This window comes from Pinus tabuliformis, chromosome J, assembly GCF_031772625.1.
Source record: "Pinus tabuliformis cultivar Carrire ecotype Pingquan chromosome J, CPIR1, whole genome shotgun sequence".
NCBI classification, from domain to species: domain Eukaryota; kingdom Viridiplantae; phylum Streptophyta; class Pinopsida; order Pinales; family Pinaceae; genus Pinus; species Pinus tabuliformis.
The window spans coordinates 424,201,305-424,224,479 of NC_142295.1; the positions used below are offsets into that span (position 1 = coordinate 424,201,305).

The following is a 23,175-nucleotide window of genomic DNA, read 5'->3' on the forward strand; positions in this document are numbered from 1 at the left end:
GTTGACCTATGGATCATTAAGGAAGAACGAGATATCATTCAAATAGAAATGGATTTGGTCTAATGGGATATAAGGAAGCTTAATCAACACACTCCTTTTACTAGTTGAACCAACTTCATAAAGAGGCAATAGTTTGGCATATTAAGAGATTTTCTAAAATGGGGCATGGAAAAGGTGAACACAATGACATAAGTTCTTGTGTGAAATGAGCACTTATGAGGTACCAAGTCATGATGCACCTACTCAGTAGTTGACTAATGCCAATTGCATTTTGTATATGAAGGTCTTGAACGTGCAAGGTCAATGCACAAGTAAGAGACCGTAGTGTGAAAATTGAAGCTCAATTTTTTAACATACTTTAAAGAACATGCTTAGTAGAAAATGATATTTGACATTTAATATGACGCAAGTTTAGTGTTTGACATTTCTTAATCAAAAAAATTATTAAACACTCAATCAAAATTTTAATAATTCAATTAAATGTTAAAAAATACTTTAACACAAAATTCCAATGTCACTATTTTCATATACTCCTAAGCAAAAAGGAATGATATCAATGAATTCATCCACAGATTTCCTTCTTAGGAAAAATGAAAAATCAAATGTTCCTCTAAATTAAAACAAAATAAAACTATAATAAAATTTCTGTAATTTTTATTAAATTCAATTATATATATAAAATATATATATATATATATATATATAACTAAACCAATAACTTAATTTTGAAAAATCTATACCATATAAATTTTAAATCTAAATTCTTCAATATAATGATATCTTATCACTGCCATTAAATTACAAGTTGGTAATTTTAAATTAATATAATTCAATAATAAATTATAGATATATATTTTTAATACTTTCTCGAATGGTTAAGAAAAAATAAAGTAAAATAAAACAAACTAACTAATCCACCTATCATAATGATTGCTCTTAATTTTCCAATTTTGGAATCTACCTTGAAGTATTCTATGTACATATCCTTCACTATTTGAACGAATGGGCAAAATATGCAACAAGACATTGGAAGAAGTATATAAATATGACAATATCCAATTGGACTTACAGTTTTTGCAATGCTGTCAGGTTTCCAAGCTCTGGTGGAAGTGTCCCATTAAGGCTGTTTAAATCAAAGCTCCTGCAGATAAAACCTCACAACAAAGAAATAATTCAATTCATGTTTTCTTTATTTTGTTGTTGCTGTGACTAATCAATAACCTGTTTTTTTGGTATGATATAATGGATGTCAACACCCACCTATTCAAGGAAATTGCTGGACTACAAGGAACTGAACTGATAGCCTGTTATATCTTCTCAAACTGACAGACATAGAGCATATATATGCATTCCATACAATAGGGAAATCACTAATATTTAAGCAGGAAAATGTGAAACATAAATCAATGGGCAAATTTTCAACAAATCAGTTTGGCACTATTTTCCTTTTCCTATTTAGTACTCAATTTGATGTTTGTGCTCTCCAAAAGAAATAAGTATGCATCTGGGTAGAAAGAAAGGGAGCCCTTACAGTGAAATTAATTTATGAAGATTTCCAAGCTCCTTTGGGACAGGGCCAGTTAACTTATTTGATCCAACAGACCTGAATCAATTTATGTACAGACACCAAGGTCAAATAATTAATTAATAAATGAATTGGAGCACTATAATCAAATAATCAATAACTTCAGAGATCTATATAATTAAGGTTATCTTTATCTCTATTGTAAATTTTGGAAACATTTCAGAATTCTATGGATATAGAAGCGAGGTCAAAATTCAAATAATTAACTTTTAAAATATATCCCAAAATATTCTCCAAATTTATAATCAAACTCAGCTTATAACTACATTTATTATCTTAACTAATTAAAAAAAAAATAACAAAAAAATACAACTAACAACAATAATAAGGGAAGGATCTCACAAGTACATCAGCTCTGTTAGCCTACCCAAGAAAGCAGGTAATGGTCCTGTTAAATAGTTTTGTGACAAGTCCCTGTCATGAAAATTCCACAGATCACTGTCAAGCTCTCACTTTATATAGACATAATAAGTAAACCTTAAAGGATTTTTTCATGTGCAAGCATGAACTGTTCAAAATATGTGTTCAGTTCAAGTTGCAATAACATAATACAATATGCTTGTGAAATTATGTTACTAATCAATGATTTTGGAAACCAGAGGCATGATATGTCAGTTATTTTGCAACCATTTTCCCTTTTCTTTCACTGAAAATAAAGACAATTCCCATAGTCATTAGACAAAATAGTATTCAGTTTCACTGAAAATTCAGTAACAGTCTTACAGATTCCAAAGGTATGTCAGGTTAACCAGTTCTTCTGGAATTACTCCCGTTATGTCCAGTGCATGAACTTTTCTGCCAGAAAGAAGGCCACCAATGGGTTAAATTCTAGCTTGAAATGAGGCCACTTTGGGGTCACATCTAAAATCAATAAAGGCCACTTCATGATCCTTGGAAGTGAAACAGTTCATGGAATCTATTTTAAACAGATAATTTGGGAACCTTAAAAATCAAACTGGCAGATTTAAGCGAGGTTTTTACATTTGCACTACATGGCAAGTGGTCCCGTTGTTGAAGGTGCAATCGCACTTGAAGGCAGGATTCATAGAAGTATCTGTAATGGGTGAACTATCGATGGCTAGTCCAATGCATGGATCTCCAGTAATGTTCCACGTATTAGAAGACTGGATACGCCACTTCTGAGAAATTGACTTTAATACATTAACTGTCACATGGAAAATGAAACAGGTTGGATCAATTCAAAAAAATATTTCAGTAGGAAGAAATTTATCATAATTTAATACTTAATTTAGGAGTGGGGACAATCGTTAATGGCTGTTATTAGTAAATGCAAGTTTACTCATAATTGTTATTCAAGAAAAATCAATGCACCAGAAACTATCAATTAGCAGTCTATCATAGAGCAAGCTTTCACTCTTTTTATATGCTTCTGGTTCTCACTCCTTTTATATACTTCTGGTTCTTGAGTCGTTAACCTATTTTTTTGAGTGAACATTTTGATTTTCCCCATCTTGATAAACTACTCAAATCTTCTATACCCAAAACATAAAACACCTTAAAAAAAACACACAATAATCCATTAGAACTTCATTCCGTGTTTACCTTCAATTGGGTCTGTGACGGCTGCTCCTTGAGCTTGTTGTCGCGAAGTGAAACAACAAAGAATACTCAGAAAAGTGCAGAGAAACCAAATCGGGGATGAAATTTGAAGCTTATACATGATGCTCGGGTTTGGTGAACGCGCTGGCAGCTCCCGATCAAACATGATACAGCAGGACGAGTTGATTGGGGATATTACGAGTGCTTATGATCCCTAAATAGATAATAATATAAAAAAACAAGTGGGAAATAAAGTTATAATATAAAAAAACAAGTGGGAGCTAAAGTTTTGTTGGTAATTTAATTGCAGACTTGAATGGAGGATCACCATTAAATTGCAGGATACGGACAAAAATGTATAACATGTGGGGCTCAAGTATAAAATGTATAAAACATGTGGGGCTCAAGTTTTCTTTATTAATTTAATTGCAGACTTGGAAGGAGGGTCACCATTACATTGAATGCAAGATATTTTATAATGTCCATTGCTGTTAGGTAGAAATTGCAAAACGGATAAAGATGGTTTGAATATTTTATAGTTTAAATTTAAAATTTATAGAATTGATAGTGATTAAAACTTAAAATTATATGAGATAATTCATGTTAGATTAATTTTAATTTAGTGAAAGGGTCCAATTAAATTTAACTTAATAAAAAGAGTGAAAATTATTAAGTTTATAGTGTTTATTTTTTATTCATTTTATAAAATTAATAAATTAAAATTATTTTTTCAAATATATATAATTGAATTGTTAATTTTGATAACAAATCTCAATGTTATCACTGAGTTTTTTTTTTTTCAGAGAAAAAAAACATCATAGCTTTATATTAAGAGTATATAAAGACCTTGAATACATAATTCAAAATCACTGATTTGGCTTGGATTCCTAGACCTCTGTATAATGATGCAAAACCAATTCCCATACCAGCAGATAATGCCTATCATCATTTACAAAACCAGAACAGAAGAGCACATGAGAAAGAACAGAGACAATATATATACATCTCCCGGATCAGTTGATAATGGAGATGTGACAAAACTTTACAGGGCTGTTCCAAAAAGGAAAATCCATTCAAAAAACAAATAAGAAGAGAGTAGCTACGTCCTACCTATATGAAAAGGAACCAAAAACACAAGAAAGAGTGACAACCTGAAGGCAGAGACCACATGCAGAATCACAACTCACGGCATCAAATGGGATCACATGTTGTTGCAGAAATATATTAATGATAGGAATCATGGCAAGCCAGAATTCGCTGAAGAATAGCCTGGAGAGGCTCCTTACAGTCTTGGAATATGTGCGCGTTCCTCCAGTTCCACAGGTGCCAACAAGTGATAATAAACAGCGATCTCCAAGAGGTGGATTGTCTACTCCACCGGAGAAAACCTTCCTGAACAAAAGAAAAAAAGATGTGAGGGAAAACAAAATATGTAGACAATTCATACCAGATTGTGAGGGACATAGGGCACTGAAATAACATGTGCAAATTTGTTTCCGAGGCATTGAGGCACATGGAGCATCTACTTGGACCCTACCAACTTTCCTTTGTAGAGTCTCCCATGAAAGATTTTTGTTCCGAAATAGCAACCAGGAGAAGGTGATCATCTTCATCGGGCATGCAACTTTCCAAAAACATAGAGGAAAAAGAGGAGGAGGATTTCCGGCAACAACAGAAATCATGTCAGCGTAAATGTTCTTAACGCTCACAGGTTATTGGATTGACCATACCAGACAATCATTAGTGCCCAAGCGGGAAATCCCCAAGCAGTCAAGACTCGCTTTTACCCTCAGCCATAGAGGAAGCGTCTGACGAGGCAAATGAAGCTCCTCCCCATCCTTCAAAATCGGAGAGGCTCCAGACCATCCCTTAATCAACTTGTCCCACGTGAAGACCCCCAGCCTATGAAAATCATATAACAGTGGATGAGGAAAAGTGACCCCTCGGCCAGATAAGATAGAGTCAAAAGCAATATAAATGTTAGATCCTGAATATAAAGTCCAGCAAAATTTTTCCATGAAAAATGGGTGGACTTTTCGCAGGCTTTTCCAAATCATCGAGCCGCTTTTGGTGCCAAGGATCCGCTTCCTGTACCAAAAGTCTACAGACTTACCCCTCAGGTATTTAGTCTTTACAAGACTACTCCACGGACCATCCCCATATATTCCTCTGTAGAGAGACTTACAGAGAAGAGCGTTGCCAAAGGAACAGATGTTTTTCAAGCCCCATCCACCCATACGTTTTGGAATAGAGATGGAGGCCATCTTAACAAGATGTATTTTACACTGATATGCATGACCTCCCCACAGAAAGTTAGCAATCAACCTGTTCATCTGCTTAATAATATTGCTGGGAAGGTAGAAAATGTGAGCCCAGTAGACTGATAGTTGACAGAGGACAGATTGAGCTAATATAAGTCTGCCAGCAAGTGAGAGGAATTTATATTCCCATCGTGCAATCTTCTTGTAAAACCTATCCAGCAGCCATTGCCAATCCCTAATAGTATATCCTTTTGCCTTTAAAGAGAAACCCAGGTATTTGAATCCCTGATGTAATGAATATGGAGCTATACCCAACAGGTCTGAAATCCACTGAACAATATCCAGCTTGACATCATTATGAAACAAGAAGGATTTTTCCTTGTTTATAAACAGGCTTGTAGCCTTCTGGAATCTTGAGAGAATGTCATTTATGCAAGCCCAGGAGGCCCTACAGAGCATAGCGAAGATGAGAACATCGTCAACAAAAAGATTATGTGAGATGGAGATATTCTTACAGATCTTAACCAGAAGACATCTCTTGTCCGCAACAGCTTTGTTAATCTGCAGACTAAGAGAGTTCATCACGAGAATGAAGAGCAATGGAGAAAGGGGACATCTTTGCCGAAGTCCCCTCTCTGTTTGAAAAAAGACCGAGGGGATTCCATTCACGATCACCGAGTATTTTACAGTCTCCACACAAGACATGACCCAATTAACACCTTGGGATTTAAGTCCAATCTTTGCTAACAGAATTCTCAAAAAGCCCCAATCGACACAATCATAAGCTTTTTGCAAGTCAATCTTGAGGATTGCCGCATCCACATTCTTTGATATCATTTTAAAAAGGCTTTCTTGTGTCATGGCAACCGCATCCAAGATGAATCTGCCCTTTAAAAAAGCATGCTGGTCTCTGGTAATAAAGGGGTTCAGAAGAGGCTTCATTCTCTCTGCAACAATTTTTGATATGATTTTGAACATGATGTTACATAAAGAGATTGGCCGAAAATCCTGAAAGGATTCAGTCCTATGCTTCTTTGGAATAAGCGCAATGAATGTTGAGGTAGTAGCTGAGTGAATGTTTCCAGCCATCCGGGAAGCATCTACCATGCGCAGCAAATCCAACTTGAAGAGGTCAAAGAAATGAAGAAAAAATTCTATTGGCCAGCCGTCAGGCCCCGGGCTTTTATCCTTCTTGAAGGATTTCATGGCCTTAAGAAGTTCATCTTCAGAGATGGGTTTAATGAAGTCTTCATATGCAGCATCATTAAACATTTCAGGCACATGCTCAACACCCCAAAGGGCGTCCTGGAAAATAACCTCCCTTCTTCTGTATTGGTCTTGGAAATATCGCACTACCTCCGACGAAATATGGTCCTGAGATATGAGGATGTTCCCCTGATCGTCTGTAATGCTCCAGATAGAATTTTTTTCCCTTCTAGGACTAGCGAATTTGTGGAAGAACTTTGTGTTCCTGTCTCCTGCTTTTAACCAGATGGCTCTGCTCTTGAGATGCCATGACTCCTCCTCTTTTAGGAGAATCATATTTTTCCTTTTTTCCAGCTTTCTGATCGTGTTTTTCATATCAAAAGAAAGGAAATTGGGGTCAGACAGCTCCCAAAGGGAGTCCAGTTCCTTGCGGATGCTGTTCAGTTCCTCTTTATCCGACTTCTTCTTATTTTTTTGCCATTCTTTCGAGACTGCTTTCAGCCTTTTTAACTTATCACGGAATGGCATGAAAGGAGCCATTTCGGACTCCTGTATATGCTTCCAGTTCTCTGATATGACTTCATTGTAGGACTGATCCTCCAAGAGAGTTCTATTGAATTTAAAGGAGTATCCAGCTCTATAAATGTTTCCATGCCAAGACAAAAAGATAGGCCTGTGATTGGATGTGTGATCTTTCCCAATTGATAAAGAAGGCATGCCTAGAATTCCAACGATGCTGGCATGTATAATGACTCTGTCAATTCTCTTGGCTACATATGCTTGCCCGGTTCTGCAATTATCCCAAGACGGCATCATTCTGTCAGGAGCAACGTCCGTCAAATCCCTGTAGAGTAGTTACTTCTTTATTCTCTCTGACAGAGAGTCAAATTTCCTGCAATTCCCCCAGCATTCATCAGAATTAAGGGTGAAGTTAAAATCGCCAGCTAATAGCAATGATTCTACCTCAAGAATGTGTGATTCGAAAAGCTTTTCCCAAAAGGGCAGTCTGTTTTTATATGGAGCATAGATGTTCAGCAAGTTGAGGTAGCAAGATTTTCCCCTGATTGAAGCATGGATTAAGATCCCAGCACAACATTTGTATGCCTTTGCCATGATCCAGACTGGATCCCACAGAACCACTAGACCACCCGACTGACCGGTTGCTTCAGTTGCCACCATATGCCACTTAGGGAACATTTTTCTAAAGTATACTATGGATGCAAGGCTGGGATGCATGGTCTCCTGAATGAATATGATCTTCGGATGGGCCGCATAGAAAACATCCTTGAGCGCATTAAATTTGGGGGCTGCGCCCAATCCCCTGATGTTCATAGAGACAAGGAATGTCATTTTGATGACTCACCAGCCTCACATGCTCTAAGGGGCCGAAACTCAGGTGAATCCAGAATAGGGACTTCCACTAAGGAGAAATTTCTCACATCTTGCTCAGAAGCAACAGTTCTCCCTCTAAAATGACGAGTACCCCCCTTTGATTTCTTCCTGACAGTGATATTTTTTGCAGATTGAGGACTGATGAAAGGATGGGGTGGGCTGGACGGTTTGTGAATGGTAAGCGGTTCAAGTTCCAGCGAGGTTCTATTGAGGAGGCAATCAATATCACTGTCAAAATTATTAGCCAGAGAATCAGGGGAAGCATTTCCCGGGGAAAGAGTATGACACGGATCATAATCTTGAGACCGGATAGGTTCCTTACCCTTCGAATCAGCATGACAATGTTTAACAGGAGACGGAGTGGAGGATGAAATCTGAATGGGGAGAGAACCTACGACAAAGTCTTTTTTGTTCATATCAGGTGGAGGTGGAACGGGGGAATCCTCTCGAGGTTCAGGAATATGAGAGCATAATGGTGGCGAGGAGGTTGAATCTAAACGGACTTGTGAGTCTCTATAGGAGCAATAAAGATCCGGCTGAGCAAAAGGATCTAGAAGCTGGGTTTTATGGGCCATGTTTTGTGCATGAGTCGGTAAATTTTGATGAACCTGCTTTCCGATGACTCGGATGTCCGCTTCCTGGGAATAATCAGACTCAAATCGTCTTACCCGCCTGATATTAGATTTCCTGACTTTTTGTGAGAATCGGTGACTGCAATTCCTGATCAAGTGGCCTGTCTTATGACATAAGGAGCACCTAAAGGGGATACCCCAGAAGTCTAGCCTTTGCTGGATTTTGCTATTTCCCCATACAATCTCTAAATGATCTGGGTAAGCGCCTTTATATGGCTTTTTGATAAGGACCCAAGCAATTCTTTTATCTTTCTCTCCTCTACACCAGGGGTCAACATAGACAAATTTGTCTATCGAGTTTCCTATTTTTGAAAGAGATTCTTCCGACCATAGCTCCAAGGGTAAGTTTGGTAGCTTCACCCAGATTAGGCAGTTTGAAGGAGTGTTCTTTAAAGGATCAAAGCCTATGTACCAGTGAGATAGAGCTAAGAAGCTTCTTCCATATACCCAAGGATTTTTTAGAATAATATCTACGTCAGAGTCTTTCAGGAAGTGGAAGGAATACCATTCCTTCATAAGGCGGGAAATGATAGGGGTATAACCAATCAGGGGAGCCCATTTGTCCGTTAACCATTTACGCATGTCCTGGTCATCCATCTCAGGGAATTGCCACTTCCCAACCAGCGAAAATTTCTTCAGGCTATCAATTCTTTCCGTGAGAGTGGCACCGTCCACACATATGGATTTCGGAGGAGGGTCAGTCTTGACAGGATTCTTAGCCTTGTTAAAGAAGGAAGATGGGGGGCTGGCTTTTTCGGAGGAGGCCTCTTTAGGTTTATGAATTCCCCTGCAAGCTGGCTTGATAATCATGTCCTCCACTGTGGCTTGCTAGCCTGTAAAGGTTGGATGTTTGTTCCGATCCTCCTCGGCTAGAATAGCTGCCTGAACAAGCGCTCGCGCGGCAGAAGAGTCCGAGTCATCCATTGCTTTTAATGGGATTGGGAGAGCATTAAATCCGGTAAGAATTGATTGCAGCAGCCACTTGTACCAGAATCCGAGACCATGCTCCTATTTTCTCAATATAATCCCCAAATATAATAAAACCTGGAGGGAAAGGCCGTATAGAAAAGACTGATCTGATAGCAATCTCTGAATGAGATAAGACCCGAAGTGAAAAGCTACTAATAGAGAATGCCAAGGAAATCAGAACCGTAGATTTCGATCCTGACAAAGGGATGTGTCGGACAGGGAAAATTAAAGGATCCAGAAAGATGAGGACGCAGGGTCAGCACGGAAGAAGACTCCAGAATAGGAAAAGGAGGTGGGGGTCGACAAAATGAAAAAAATCTTCTGACTGATATGATGTAAAAGGATTTTCCCTTCCCCGAGACAGCTTCACATACTTAATTGGAAGAGGTTCATACGTACTATGTTGGTTAAGGATAGATTACGAGAGAAGAAGATATATACGGGCAATTAAGGCTTGTGTAGACCCGAGAAAATTTAAAATTTTCCGGTGACCGAAGATATGAGGAAATACCAGGAATTTCACTGGTTTTCAGGCAGCCCTGATTACCGACTTTCAAGAAGACGGAGGCTGCTATGCGGGAGAACAATCGACACAGCAATAGACAAGCTGGAAAACACACCACCACTTCCCTATTCTGATACGAAAATCAGTACATGGGCTATAGAAGACAATTGAGTTCTTTATCTTTGAAAATAAAGATTTCAGCATTGTGTAATCAGAACCAGAACTACAGCAATGTTTAAATGAAAAACCAGAGAACTAAACAAGACTACTGCAATTCGTCCTTAATCATATTTGCCTTAACAACTAAGAACATATAAGGAAAGATTGATTAAACTGACCTTTTACTTACTTTGCCGGAACGAGCAGGAGAGAGAGCGTTGTTTACCATAACCATCATCTTCCACGAGATGTCCAGGCACCGTCCAGAGCACAGAACAGGATATGAGCTGATTAACCAGCTGAGGAGATGACAATAGAAATTCACAACCACCCCCCCCAGAAAACAGACAGAGATAAAACCATCCAATCACCGATATAACGATGCTAACTCCAGAAATATATATTCGCCTAATAGGAAGCAATCATGTCATGAGCCACCGTTCAGGAAAAAAGAAGCAGACAGAGAGCAGTCGTGCAGAAAACCCAAGACTTAAGGCCTGTGGTGGAAGGAGGAAACCGCAGCTAAACTAACAGAGGCCAATATATAACTGGAACCTGAAAAACAAAGAAGTAACCCCGGACGTCCTTCTGCATGGGATGAGCACTGTGGCAGTGCAACGTGTCGAGGGAGGTATATGTGCATGCAATGGACCTTCTATGCCCTTCGGGTGTCGCAGATGGAATTTAATCGACCCTATAATCAGAAAACGTGTTTTTTTTTGTATAAGACCAATCAGAGGACACTCCCCACCTTCCTAACTTAGGAAACCAATAGGCCGAAAGAGGAAAATGCACTGTCTGTCTCCGGGAATGGCGGGTGGCTGCATTCTATTGGGTTCTGTAAATCCTGTTCCGGCTCCGCAGACTCTCCCGCATTCCGGCTCCGCAGACCTTCTACACTTTCAGGTTGAGCAGATCCATACCATAACGGCCCCTTTACACGATTCCTTTCGCAATTGTTGAACTCTACCTTCACTATTTCCCATTCATAGGAGCTTGAAAAGAACTTTTCTATGGCGCAAGAATTCCATATCCTTATTTCGGTCATTACCACTGAGTTATGATAGGTTTTCTCCCTTGTTGCAAAAAAAATAAATCTTGATGCTCCAATCTTAGCCTTTGCTCATAGAAATACAGCTCTTCATTTTTGGCCACCACTTGACCAAGCCTTTCAACTTTTTGAAACCTTTAATCGTCAAGTGATATTGCATATTATTTGATCATTATGAAATTTGATTAAAAAATCATTTTCATGCATTTAAATGAAAGCGAAATTATTGATCTTTGTTTTAAAATTTAATCAAATGATTATTATCATGCAAGTGCAATTTTCAATATTTTATCACTTTGTCACCATTATAATAATTATAATCATACTGATATAATGTAAACATCCTTGAGGATTTTTAATTACTCAATGGATCATAAAAAACCCTTCACCATAAACATAATATCAAACTTGATTTTACATTTTTATTATTATATATTATATTAATAATATTTTTGTTTTGTTTTATTTTATTTTTTACTATAAATAAATATTAAAATTAAAATTCAATATAGGTAAGGGTTCAACATTATTAGGCAAATTAAATCATTAATAAAAATTATATAAAAAATATTATTGTAAAGTTGAAAACTATCGGGGTGAAGGGTGGGGCATTCTTTTGCCTCAAAGGAACTCTCCAAGGCAAGTTCTAGTGGAATTTAGGGATCATGCCTAATAATCTAGCAGAAGTCTATTCTCTTTTTCAAGGCGTTGTCATTTACCACTCTCTTCACATCCAACATCTCACTGTCTTCAAAGACTCTTTGATTATCATTGACCACATGTAGCAAAAGACACATCCAAAAGACCTCAGAGTGGAAGTTATCCTCTCAAGACTTCAAGATTTGATCGCCACAATGGCATGCCACATAGATTGGTTGTCATATCCAGTGGACCAATAACTAAGTGGCTTACTCTCATGCCAACTTGGTCATCCACTTTGACAACAAAGGGATCTTTGTTTTTAATGAGCAATGTGCCATTGATCCAATCCCACAGTATCAATTGAGCACCAAGTGCCAACCTCAACGAAAGCATTAAGGGGTGGCAGGGTAATATAATTTTGCATGAAACATTCAGCTCATCTTACGAACTCACTCACTTTGCACTCATGGTTTTCCTCTAGTCTAGTATGGGAAATAAGCACTCCAGTCATTTCACATGTAGTCTAGGTGACATTCATCATGCCATCATTTTGAAGCTAAATCTGAGATTAAAGCAGGTTGATGGTTCTCCATTTCGTCAAACAATTAAGTAGGAGCAAGTTGTGTTGGTAGCTCTAGTTCCCACCTGACATTTGGTAATGATTCCTCTTTGGTTTTTAGCTTTATCTCAGTGGGATTGGTCATTGGAGGCTATGGATTATAAAAAATAAAGGCACATTAATTCGACGCCTCGACAACATGGTTAAGCTCTGCAGGAATTAGAAATTGAACTTGAGGGAATTAACCAGAAGCTCAAGGCCCTAGATCTTATGGTACATTTGGTAAGCAATGGAGACGAGGTTTGGTTGATTACCCATCTTCACTTGAAAAGGAGAGTAGATCTATTGGAGGCTACAATTCTCAAGCTTGTTAATTTTGGGAATGAAGCTCTTCTATTAGATGTCTTTATCACAGTGAACCACAATTTAGGACCTCATCCCTACATTGTCTCAATTTAGCACCTCAGGGAGTCCTCTCCCTCACTCACTTCCTCCACCTTTAGATTGCAAGTAACAAGTCTTAGTTTACACACAATTTTTTTTATCTATGCACTAAGTTGGTCTTAGCTATGTTTAAATCCTCTATTGCCTATTCTAGTCTCTTAGGATTTATATGGCTATCTAGCATTTATAACCCTTTTTTCCTTACCTTGTTCAAAAGGATACTTATACTCAAGAAATCATGCTTCTCACAGGGATTTGAGTCATGCATTTTTGTTAATGAAGATTCTTCCTCTATGATTCCAATGTGCTTCAACCACAATTCTTGTATATAAATAAAATTTAGCAAATTATGTTAAAAATTAAAAATAAAAATGGAAGACTATAAAGATTATTTAAATCATCTACCAAATTAGATGAATAACTAATGAAATATGGTAAATCCTTAATATAATTTTAATAAAACCAAGGAATAAGACTTAAAATTGCTTCTTGATTAAGAATTCATGTTCCTCAAACATAAGAAAAAATAGTTTAATAGCTCAAGACCCAATAGCAATTAGCAAAAGTGAAAATTTAGCCATTTAAACCACCAAAAAAATTAAGCTTAACAATTTTACTTAAATAATGATAATAAATCAAGCTACAGTTAAGGATACCAAAAATAACAATCATTTTCAACATTTTATTAATTATATATATATGTTAGGAAAAAAACGAAAAGTGAAATATCTTCATTTTTACTATCCATATCCATTTCTTTTATATTAAGTCTTCTTAATTTCTCAATTAAAAAAAAACACTATCCATATCCATTTCCCTTTATATTAAGTTTTCTTAATTTCTCAATTAAAAAAAAAACACTAGATTAATAGAGTAGAATAGACAGTAAAGAAAGATAAATTAGATGAATGAATGAAATATATGCCAAAGAAAGAAAAACACATTAGATGAATGAATGAAATATATTCTCTCTGAAAAAAAAAGAATGAATGAAATATATGCCAACGAAAGAAAAACATAAATGGTATAGAGACGGAAAGCACAAAACACCAATCCAAGTGGTACTAAAATTTTCTTTGGTAATTTAATTGAATAATTGAAAGGAGCATCACCATTAATTTGCACGATATTTTGTTGTGTCCTTTGTTATTATAGTTTGAATATTTCATAATTTAAATGTAAATTTTATAAAATTGAATAGGAAAAAAAACTATAAATTTTAAAATTATATAATATAAGTTTTTATTTTTCATAAAACATATGAAAAATGTTATAAAACATTACAGGATCCACTGGTGTATCAGGTATTTACATGTAATTTAATATATAAAATGAAAATGTTTATTATAATTTCCATTTGCCTTATTTTTGGTCTTTCGTTATTTTAAGGAATGTTTTATTAAATCTTAATTTTTTATTAAATTTTTTCGACATATTTTTTAGTCAAATATGTTAAAATTTATATAAAAATTTATTGATAATGATGATGATGGTTAATGTCCACTGAGACCAAATTGGTCTATTGGACCTATAATTTTCTTTCTTAGTTTTTAATTGTTTGGCTCCTCGTCTTTCTTGGCAAGATTGGTGTTGTAGCTTTCTTTTTGTTTTGTACGGTCTTCCAATTTTCTTTATCTTGCATCTCCTTCATCTCTTCTGATTCTTGGGACATTGGTGTCTTAGCTTCGCGATCTAATGTGTTCGTCCTTTTGAAGATAGTTGGAGAAGAAGTTTGGTCTATGAGATCTGCTTCGCTGTTAAATGAAGATTTATTTTGCGCAATATTTGAACCCTCATAACTGCTTGAGGGGTTGTCGAGTTTACTCTTTTGTTGTTGGGCGGTGCTTTCCCCCTGCTTGTCTTGAGAGTTTTCTCGAGAGTATTCGTCTTTGATGACAGTGTAGTGTTCCTTTTGTGCTCCTTCCCACCATGTAGATCTGTGGTGATTTTTTCTAGCAGAATTTTTCTGGGAGGCTTTTGGGCAAATTTTCGCTAGGTGGCCTGTCTCAAAGCAGGATAGACATCTGAAGAGGACACTTTCATAATCGAGTTTCTGGTTCCACACATAGTCTTTACTTGTTAGGTGTATTTCAGTCCGGCGCTGAAGTCCTTTTCCACACAGATGCGTGCATAGGTGGTTCTGGTATATTCCTCTATTTCTAGGCACCTACAGTAAAATTTCCCAATTGCATTTCCAATGGCTTCTAGCGAAGAGAAATTCCAGAGATGCAAAGGTAGGTTTGGTAATCTTACCCAAACTGGTGCTAAGGTTATGATTGTTTGTTGAAAGATCGAATAATGTTGTTTGATTATTTTAGGTTTTTGGTTTTTGGGTTTATCTGCATTTTGAAAAAATTGAAATGTTATGTATTATTTTATTTTATTTTGGCTAAAATTTAACATAATTTTTTGGTTAGATGTTGTTTAAAATTTGTTTTGAATACAAAATGAATTTAGTGTTTTGTAAAACTTTTAAATATTATGGTGTAGAATTCATAGATTAAATTAAATTTATGATTCTAATCATTCGATCCCTACAAATTTTTAAATTTTGTTCTTTATACTTTTAATAAATTTAAAATAAAAAAAAAAAAAATCTATAAATTTATCATAAAAATAAAAATATGTGTTTAAAATTACCTTTGAAAAATAAATAGATAAAGACAGACCAATACACCTCTTGCTCTTTAAACAATGGGCAGCAAAATGTGCTTGTGTAGTTTTAATTTAGGTTTCTTGTTTAGTTTTAATTTAGGTTAGTAAGGTGATGTGGAAAAAATTGCCACCGACATCTCATCGACTTCTAATTTTTAATTAAATGACGGGTCAATGATAGTGACATTTTATTTTATATTCTGAGATGTGGGTTTGGTACATGTGAGCACTCTCATAATTTAATGTCATACATACAACAAATTTAGTCTTCATTTTTTAATTTTGTAACACTGATAATGCGATGTAAGTGTCAACACAATTGTTAAGAACGTGCACAATATACAGGGTTGAATCTAGAAATCTACAATTTATTTAAATCATCAAGCATACGTAACGTTAAATAAATTGTAGATTTCTAGATTGACCCGTCATTTAATTAAAAATTAGAAGTCAATGAGATGTCAGTGGCAAAATTTTTCCACATCACCTTACTAACCTAAATTAAAACTAAACAAGAAACCTAAATTAAAACTACACAAGCACATTTTGCTGCCCATTGTTTTAAGAGCAAGAGGTGTATTGGTCTGTCTTTATCTATTTATTTTTCAAAGGTAATTTTAAACACATATTTTTATTTTTATGATAAATTTATAGATTTTTTTTTTTTTTAATTTTAAATTTATTAAAAATATAAAGAACAAAATTTAAAAATTTGTATCTCAAACATATTTGATTTCTTATAAATTTATACTGATTCTTGTTTATATTTATATAAATTTCATATTTATATATATAAATATTTTTATTTACAATTTTATTAGAATCATCAAAATATATAGGCATTTCAACCTATTTAATTTCTTATAAATCTATACTGATTCTTAATAAGATTGTTTATTTTTATATAAGTTTCACATTTCTATATATAAATATCTTTATTTACAATTTTATTAAAACCATTATATATATATATATATATATAACATTTTTCTTTAACATATTTTAATATTTTTTAAATGTAGTATGTGTAATATTGATTTATATAGATAAAGAGATATATAATTTAGAAAAAAAAATATTGTAAAAAATGAATTTATATATATGTATATACACACACACATATTTATTAAGTTTTTATATCTTTATTAATTAAATGTTTGAAATAACATGGTTACTAATACCCAGAAAGCATGCAAAACTTGATTTACTCAGGACACAGCCTACAAGATAACCACACACTACAAGACTATGGTATTGACACAGACTCTAATATCATAGTCAACTTCAAACTGTGAGGTGGATGCTTTGGTACCAGTTCAAAGGGCACATGGACATTTAAGGATGCAATCAAAGGAAAGGAAAAAGCACAAACCAAACCAGCATTACCCTCTAAACTACTAGGGCCCTACATAGTGGAGCAAAAATCTCAGAATCCTTCCTTCACAATCTCAATACCCGAGGTAAAGGGGTTGTACTCTGATTTTCTTAACAAAGAAGTCATATGCAGATTTAATGGGTTTTGGTCCAAATCTGATCTTTTGCACCAATGGATTTTTGATGCTTGGTCACCAACTTGTGAAATCCTTTTATGTTCCAAAGGTTTTTTTATTATCAAATTCACCACAGTTCAAGAAAAGGAATATATACTTAATAAAGGACCATGGTTTTGGGGCAACGCAGGGCTCTTCATGACCCCTTGGTTCCCAGAATTTGACGCCAACACAATGGTGGTATAAAAAATGCCCATTTAGGTCAGATTACACAACCTACCATTACACTTCTCGAATCATCAAGTGTTAGAAGGTAAGGGGAACTCCCTGGGAAAGTTCCTAAAGATTGATGAGGATAGATTCACAAGAGGCATATTTACTTTCACCAAGATATGCGTCAAAGTAGACCTTAGTCAAGGATTACCAGACAGTATTACATAGATATTCAATGATATGCACTGGACACAACCTCTGGATTACGAAAATACAGCTTTTAGGTGCCATGGATGTTTGTAGACATGCCACCTTCATAGTGCTCGCCCTCAAGCTAAAAAGGATCCCAAAAGGAACAAAAATCAACCCAAAAAACCAAAAGGCTGGCAATGCACGGACACTTTGGGAGAAGAAGCAAGACAAGCAGGAGAACAAAAAATAATGTTGAAAATGATATAGAGAAGGACCAAAACAACACACAAAAGGAGGAGACAGACCATACTGCTGCGTGCATTGTGAGGTCCAACAACCCCTTGTCGCATCAGGAGTCCCAAATAACAGGATTGGAAGTACATAGCAACAAACGAACTCATGGATCAGAGGAATCTGATTCTGATAAAGAACTTCCTATAAACACAGATGAAAATCAAATGACCAACGTAACTTCCACCCCCAACACTAAACGCTAGAAAAAAGTGGAAAAGAAGAAAGACAGAAAATTCAAATTTTTAATGTATTCTGTGTAAAACAGAATCAACTCATTTTGCATATGCTATTTAGCATCTGCAACATGTAATTTTGTCTTATGAATAAAATTATGATTTTTCCAAGGGGAAAAAACATGGTTACTGATATTAATTATTATTATTTAAATTTATTTTAATGTGATATGTATATTATTTTAATTATTAGGTGGATGGTGGGGATTTAACCTCTATGAAATATTTTAGATTATTTTTAGTAGTATACATAGATCAAAGATTGAGATTTTGTGTTTATTTTTTTTTTGAAGTTCAACTGGTGAGACATGTGTGAGGGATATTGAACTTCCAATCACTTGGATATACAAAGGCTTTCCAACATGTTTCTTGTCAATTGTGTTATCATCCACGGAGGATCAAAGATTGAGATTTATCTCCAAAGTAATTTTGTTTTGTTTTTTTTCCTTTTAATTAAATTGATTAATAAAAAAAATGTCATATGAACATCTCTCATATGAATTTGAATGATGGTTTTTTTGGATATGCGATCATGTGATATGACCCACGGTATTGTAAGAAAGCCTATTTATGGGTTAAAAATCTCAATAATAAAGTGGAGTGAATCTCCATGGTGAAGAACCTTGTTATGTATTTTTTTAAGTGTGTGTGTGTGTGTGTGTGTGTGTGTGTGTGTGTGTGTGTGTGTGTTTACCTCATATATCTATTTATTTTAAATTTGGCTATGTGAAATGTATGGTGAGGTAAGGGTTTTGATGTCTATACATGTTTCTCAACAATTAATTTTTATGGTTGCACTAATTTTATTAATACAAATAAAATTACAATATAATAAATTGAATTGAATCCATTTAATATTTTTATTATGTTTTACTTCTTCTTTTTAAAATTGGAATATATGTTTTATTATTATTTAAGTTAATTTTTCATTTTAGGGATAATATATATATAATTTTTATTGTAATATTTAAAATTATTTTACAATCATAAGTTTTAATTTTTTTTTTTCTAAATAAGATTAATCTATTAACAAAGAAAGGGGGTAAAATTACAATGTGACCATAGTCAAAAACTCTGCTCTGAAGAGAGGCAGAACTGTCAAGATAAGCATATAAGAAGACTGCCCGTAGGCAGTGAACTCATTCTTGAACCAGTAATCAGGACCCACGTAGGGGAACAGGTTAAGATCCTCTTGATGTTGCAGGATAAACAAAAATTCAAAAATACACCAGAATTCCACATAGTTGTTTGCACAAAAAACTTGCCCAGTTGTATGGGCCGCATGGCATGTAGACAAAGCAAAAGTGAGCATACTAGTCATCTGGAGGCTCTTCCACAATGCGGCACCATCCGAAATCAGGCAAATCCCTTGCATGAGCAGCATCAGGCTCGGAAGGACCAGGATCAACCGACGCCATCACCATATCCTGAGCGCTGTGAACTTGAGCATCTGGAGCCTGCAAAGATGCACTGCCAATCCCCAGCTAGAGGGTCGAAGATGGAACAGAGACAGACCCAAATCCCTCCGGATGAGAGCTAGAATCCTCCGTCTGAGCTGCCTCATGGAAAACCACCGAGATATGAGCTGTTATCCTTGGGCGATTCAGAGAGCTGTTGAAGGTGAAAATTGCGGAGCCAGACGTGGGAGGTGGCCCTGGGTGGTGGTTGGAAGAATGAAGCCGCCCTCTCCCACTGCGGGTGCTGGGGTAATGGCCTGCAAACAACTCACTAGAAAGGGAAGGCGACTCGGAGGAAGGGCTGGAAGGTGCGCGTCGGGGCTGGTCTCTTCAGCACCGCATTCTATGTCGCAAGTGAGGCATCAGGGGGATAGCAACAACGGGATAGAAGCAAGGTTGAGCAGCAGCGTTGACAGGGTCAGAGCAAATCAAATAGACTTTGAAACGAAGGCCAGAGGCCCAAGAGAAGAGCCAATGGATTCACTGAGGCCGCTTCGCCAAAAGAACAGAGCAAAGCTCTGAATTATCCTCCCCTTTCAAGTTACAAGAGGCCTCAGGGATGGCCAAACCAACATCAAATAGACAGAAATCAGAGTTGAGGCCAGAGGCTAGAAAATGATGTGAGTGAATCGACGAAGGCGATTCCACAGCAAGCCCATGGTTGAACCTTAATTTATCATCCTCTTGCGCGCATCGAGAAGCACCCTCCATAAATGTTGCATTGAAGAACACCGTGTTCTGAGGCAGGCCGAAGCATGCGGAGAAATTAACCAGCACGATGGACATGATGGGAGAACCAGAACCTCTGGAGTGGAAGCAGATGAGCCCTGCTCTTTGCAAATGCAGAGATCCATCTTCCATGTGTCTATTAACATTTCTGTACTAGGTAGGCAGGTGTCAATCCACCTCGCCACACCCCTGTCCCTTCACATTTAAGGCTGGATTATACACCCGCATCCAGGAAATCATAAGTTTTAATTATAAACAAATAAAATAATAATAATAATTTATAATTACAATACAAGCCCATAAGGCATAGAGCAGATAGCAACAAGGTGTTCTGTTAAGACACTTCTAGTGTAAAGGTCACTAGTTCGAAATTCCATGGGTAAAAATCGAGTCATTCTAAGGGCTGGTGTGGCCCATGATAGGTGTGATTCTCACACGATTTTGACGACTTAGATGCCCCTAGGTTGCGGCTACTCAAGCCACACTTCAGGCATGCTAGTCATCTCAGGACTTACATAACCTAGCAAACAAAAAATTATAACTATGAATTTAATATAATTATATATCATAACCTTTTCATGGTAGGTGATAGTTGATGAAAAGATAAAGTGAAAATAAAGGAAGTGATGGTCGTGGGTGGTGGAAGTTCAAATCTCTTCCCACTCGACGATTGCACGTAAGGGAAGTCACATTGCCAATTCACTCTCTGTCTAGTGGAATAGGTCAACGACCTCTCCATCACTTTTCATCATTTCACATGAGGTAATCTAGACCAATATGTTTTCATGGCAAGGAAAGAGGTGCGAGTTTGGAGAATTGACACTCTTTGGTGGTACTTGGTAAGGAACCCATATGTTTCTTGGCTCAATTTCACTCTATAACTTCATTTGGTTTGGAATTTCTATCTAAAATGCTTTTCAGTCACTTGGGAAAACATCCCCTCCTTGGTTGGTTTCAAACTCCCATTATTTAGGAGACAAAGATACAAGGTTTGGCCCAACATCATGTAGGTGTCTTTTAACTTTGGTTGGAAGGAATAGGGTCCTCTATCAAAGAGAGCTTCAACTACAAGTTTAGAGGGAGGAAGCAATTTCTTAGTCGTATTCTATCGAAAAAAATTCTAGTCACTTTATTGAGTTCTTGTCTACAAGTATGTATTTGGTGGATTTTCCCATTCTAGACAACATACCTTGCTCTGGTGTGTCATCCTAGTTTTGTTGCTTATAATTTAAGTTAGTGTATTGTCTTGGTTTTACTGGTGTTGAGTTTATTTTTCATGGCTCATGCTTGTTACTATGTTCTCTTCCTTTATTCTAGTCCAAAGATAAGGATTCATTAGACAACCATGTCGATTGTTTCTATTGTTTTAGGCACAAAGTGGGTTTTTCTTAGGTTTTGCATGGACATGTTCCCCTCGACCCTCTAATCACATCCTCTCAGTCAATTAGGTTTTTTGTATCCCCTTCAAGTCTCCTCTCTAATCCCTTTTTATTCCAAAATCCCGCAAATCTGTAATTTGGTTAATCCCTCTTCTTGTAGTCTTTTCTTCCATGTTTTTTTGAGTTTTCTTTTTCCTTTGACAATATGGTGTGCATAACTTGCTCAGGGGGTCGAAGGGGGAGAAGGGGCCCTCATTAACCTTCTAGTTCTAGATCCTAGCTCTTCGCAGAATGTTTGGTTGCAATCTATGTGCAATCCACACCTTCGAAAATTTGAAGATAAATATATAATGAAAATTGAGAAGCCATAACAAACAAAAGGTTTTATAATATATGCAAAAGTTGAGGAGGAGGTTGGAAGCTAGGTTCTATATATAGAAAACACTAGAACCCAACAAACAAGATAAATGTAGACTATCGACATATATTAGCAGCTAAAGGCATTAACAGGTAAAGTGTTGGTTGATCATTTGGAGATCCAAATGGAAATTTCATTGTGTATAGATGAAATATAAAAGCAGACAAGAAAGTTCATTAACAAGGTATTAATATTAGCCAACAAGCTTACAGATGTAGAGTTTTCTACTTCAAAAGAGGATAGTGAAGACCCTAATACAATCCAAGTAGACTCAAATTCTAGATAAAGGATACTTCTTTTCTTTTTTGTTATACATAATAGTTGCAACAATGTTGCAAACATAGGAGATACAGGTCCTAAATTTTCTAATAGATCTTCAAACTATGTCAGACTTATTATCTCTCTAATGCTATTACTAAATTTAAACAGTTTATGTGGACAAAAATTATGTTGCTATATTGGTTTGGTTTCACAAATAATAAACCACTAATTATAGCAACAATTTTATATTTTAGTATACAAAATAATATAAAAGTTGTCAATATTAAAATCTAATAATTATAATGATAGTTAAAATACTTCAAAAATAATTAAAACTAAAACTAAAAGGCCAATAACATAAATATTAAATATACCAAGTTAGGTTCATAAAACAGGGATAACACCTTTAATATTAAATATACCAAGTTAGGTTCATAAAACAGGGATAACACCTTTAAAATAAGAAGAGTTATCTTTTGAATAACTATTTTTTTTTATTGTGATTGTCATTTATGCTTTTAATACTATATGGTGTGATGATAACAATAGTATATATAAGACTTGAAAGTTAACAATTAAGGTGTTACATTTGTTTGTGTTTTTTATTTGTTATTAAAACCTTGCATTTACCTTTAAATAATGTTATTAATGTTTTCCATCCCCTAGATATATGTTTGGTTATCTATCACAATTTAGGTTGCAAGTATGGTTATCTTTTTCATTGGGCATTATGTTGTTTTAAGAATTTTAGAGAATTTATGTAATTTATTCTATATCATGAATGTTACACGTTGTCTCTATTTTGCGGTCAAGGTTTAGTTAGGTATCCAATAAATTCATGATGGGGTGTTAGTGGATTATTTATTTGTCTCGTGTTCCATCTCTATTT

The 23,175-nt window shown here is 35.7% G+C and overlaps 1 protein-coding gene across 1 annotated transcript; it reads right to left on the reverse strand.

Moving 5' to 3' along the window:
• Positions 1-1,017: 1,017 nt before the first annotated feature.
• Positions 1,018-3,360, reverse strand: LOC149227628 (putative LRR receptor-like serine/threonine-protein kinase At1g56130). The gene is made up of 6 exons (XM_089377844.1): positions 3,149-3,360; positions 2,567-2,750; positions 2,309-2,380; positions 1,928-1,999; positions 1,532-1,603; positions 1,018-1,141 (listed from the first exon to the last, which is right to left on the reverse strand). Exons 1-6 carry the CDS (start codon positions 3,309-3,311, stop codon positions 1,066-1,068), a joined length of 639 nt encoding a protein of 212 aa, XP_089233970.1. The 5' UTR covers positions 3,312-3,360; the 3' UTR covers positions 1,018-1,065.
• Positions 3,361-23,175: the final 19,815 nt, after the last annotated feature.